The following is a 424-nucleotide window of genomic DNA, read 5'->3' on the forward strand; positions in this document are numbered from 1 at the left end:
CTAACTCGGACTCGCTCTTATACAATATGACAGGCAGAATACGATCGCACTCAATTACAAAAGCAAGAAATGAAACCGGCGCTGCAACTCACCTTTGGTCGCGATGCCCAGGAAGAGGAAACCCATCGACAGCATAGTCCTGCGTGAAAGATGGTTCTTCGTAATTACGTTACCTTTGAGAACATGATGCTCTTTCGTTTTATTTCTTTCTCGTCCTTGTGGACTGTTGTTGTTATGGTTACAGTGGCTATTGTTACGTTTATTATCATTATTACTCCTATTGAATTTTATCATTCTTATACTAATGTCATTAGTAACAGTGGTAGCAGTAATTATAATGGTACTATGTTATAATGTTATACTATTATAACATGGTAACATTATAATTGCTGCTACCACTATTACTAATCATATAATGGCATTA

At 36.3% G+C, this 424-nt stretch overlaps 1 protein-coding gene across 1 annotated transcript in view; it reads right to left on the reverse strand.

Annotated features, from left to right (window-relative positions):
* Positions 1–424, reverse strand: part of LOC119590643 (solute carrier family 43 member 3-like) — a 21,587-nt gene that overhangs the window by 12,665 nt on the left and 8,498 nt on the right. Inside the window, exon 4 of the mRNA XM_037939320.1 lies at positions 93–139. Coding sequence (XP_037795248.1) covers positions 93–139 — 47 coding nt within the window. The remainder of the gene's footprint in view (positions 1–92; positions 140–424) is intronic.

The sequence above is a fragment of the Penaeus monodon genome, chromosome 27 (assembly GCF_015228065.2).
Source record: "Penaeus monodon isolate SGIC_2016 chromosome 27, NSTDA_Pmon_1, whole genome shotgun sequence".
In the NCBI taxonomy this organism is placed as follows: domain Eukaryota; kingdom Metazoa; phylum Arthropoda; class Malacostraca; order Decapoda; family Penaeidae; genus Penaeus; species Penaeus monodon.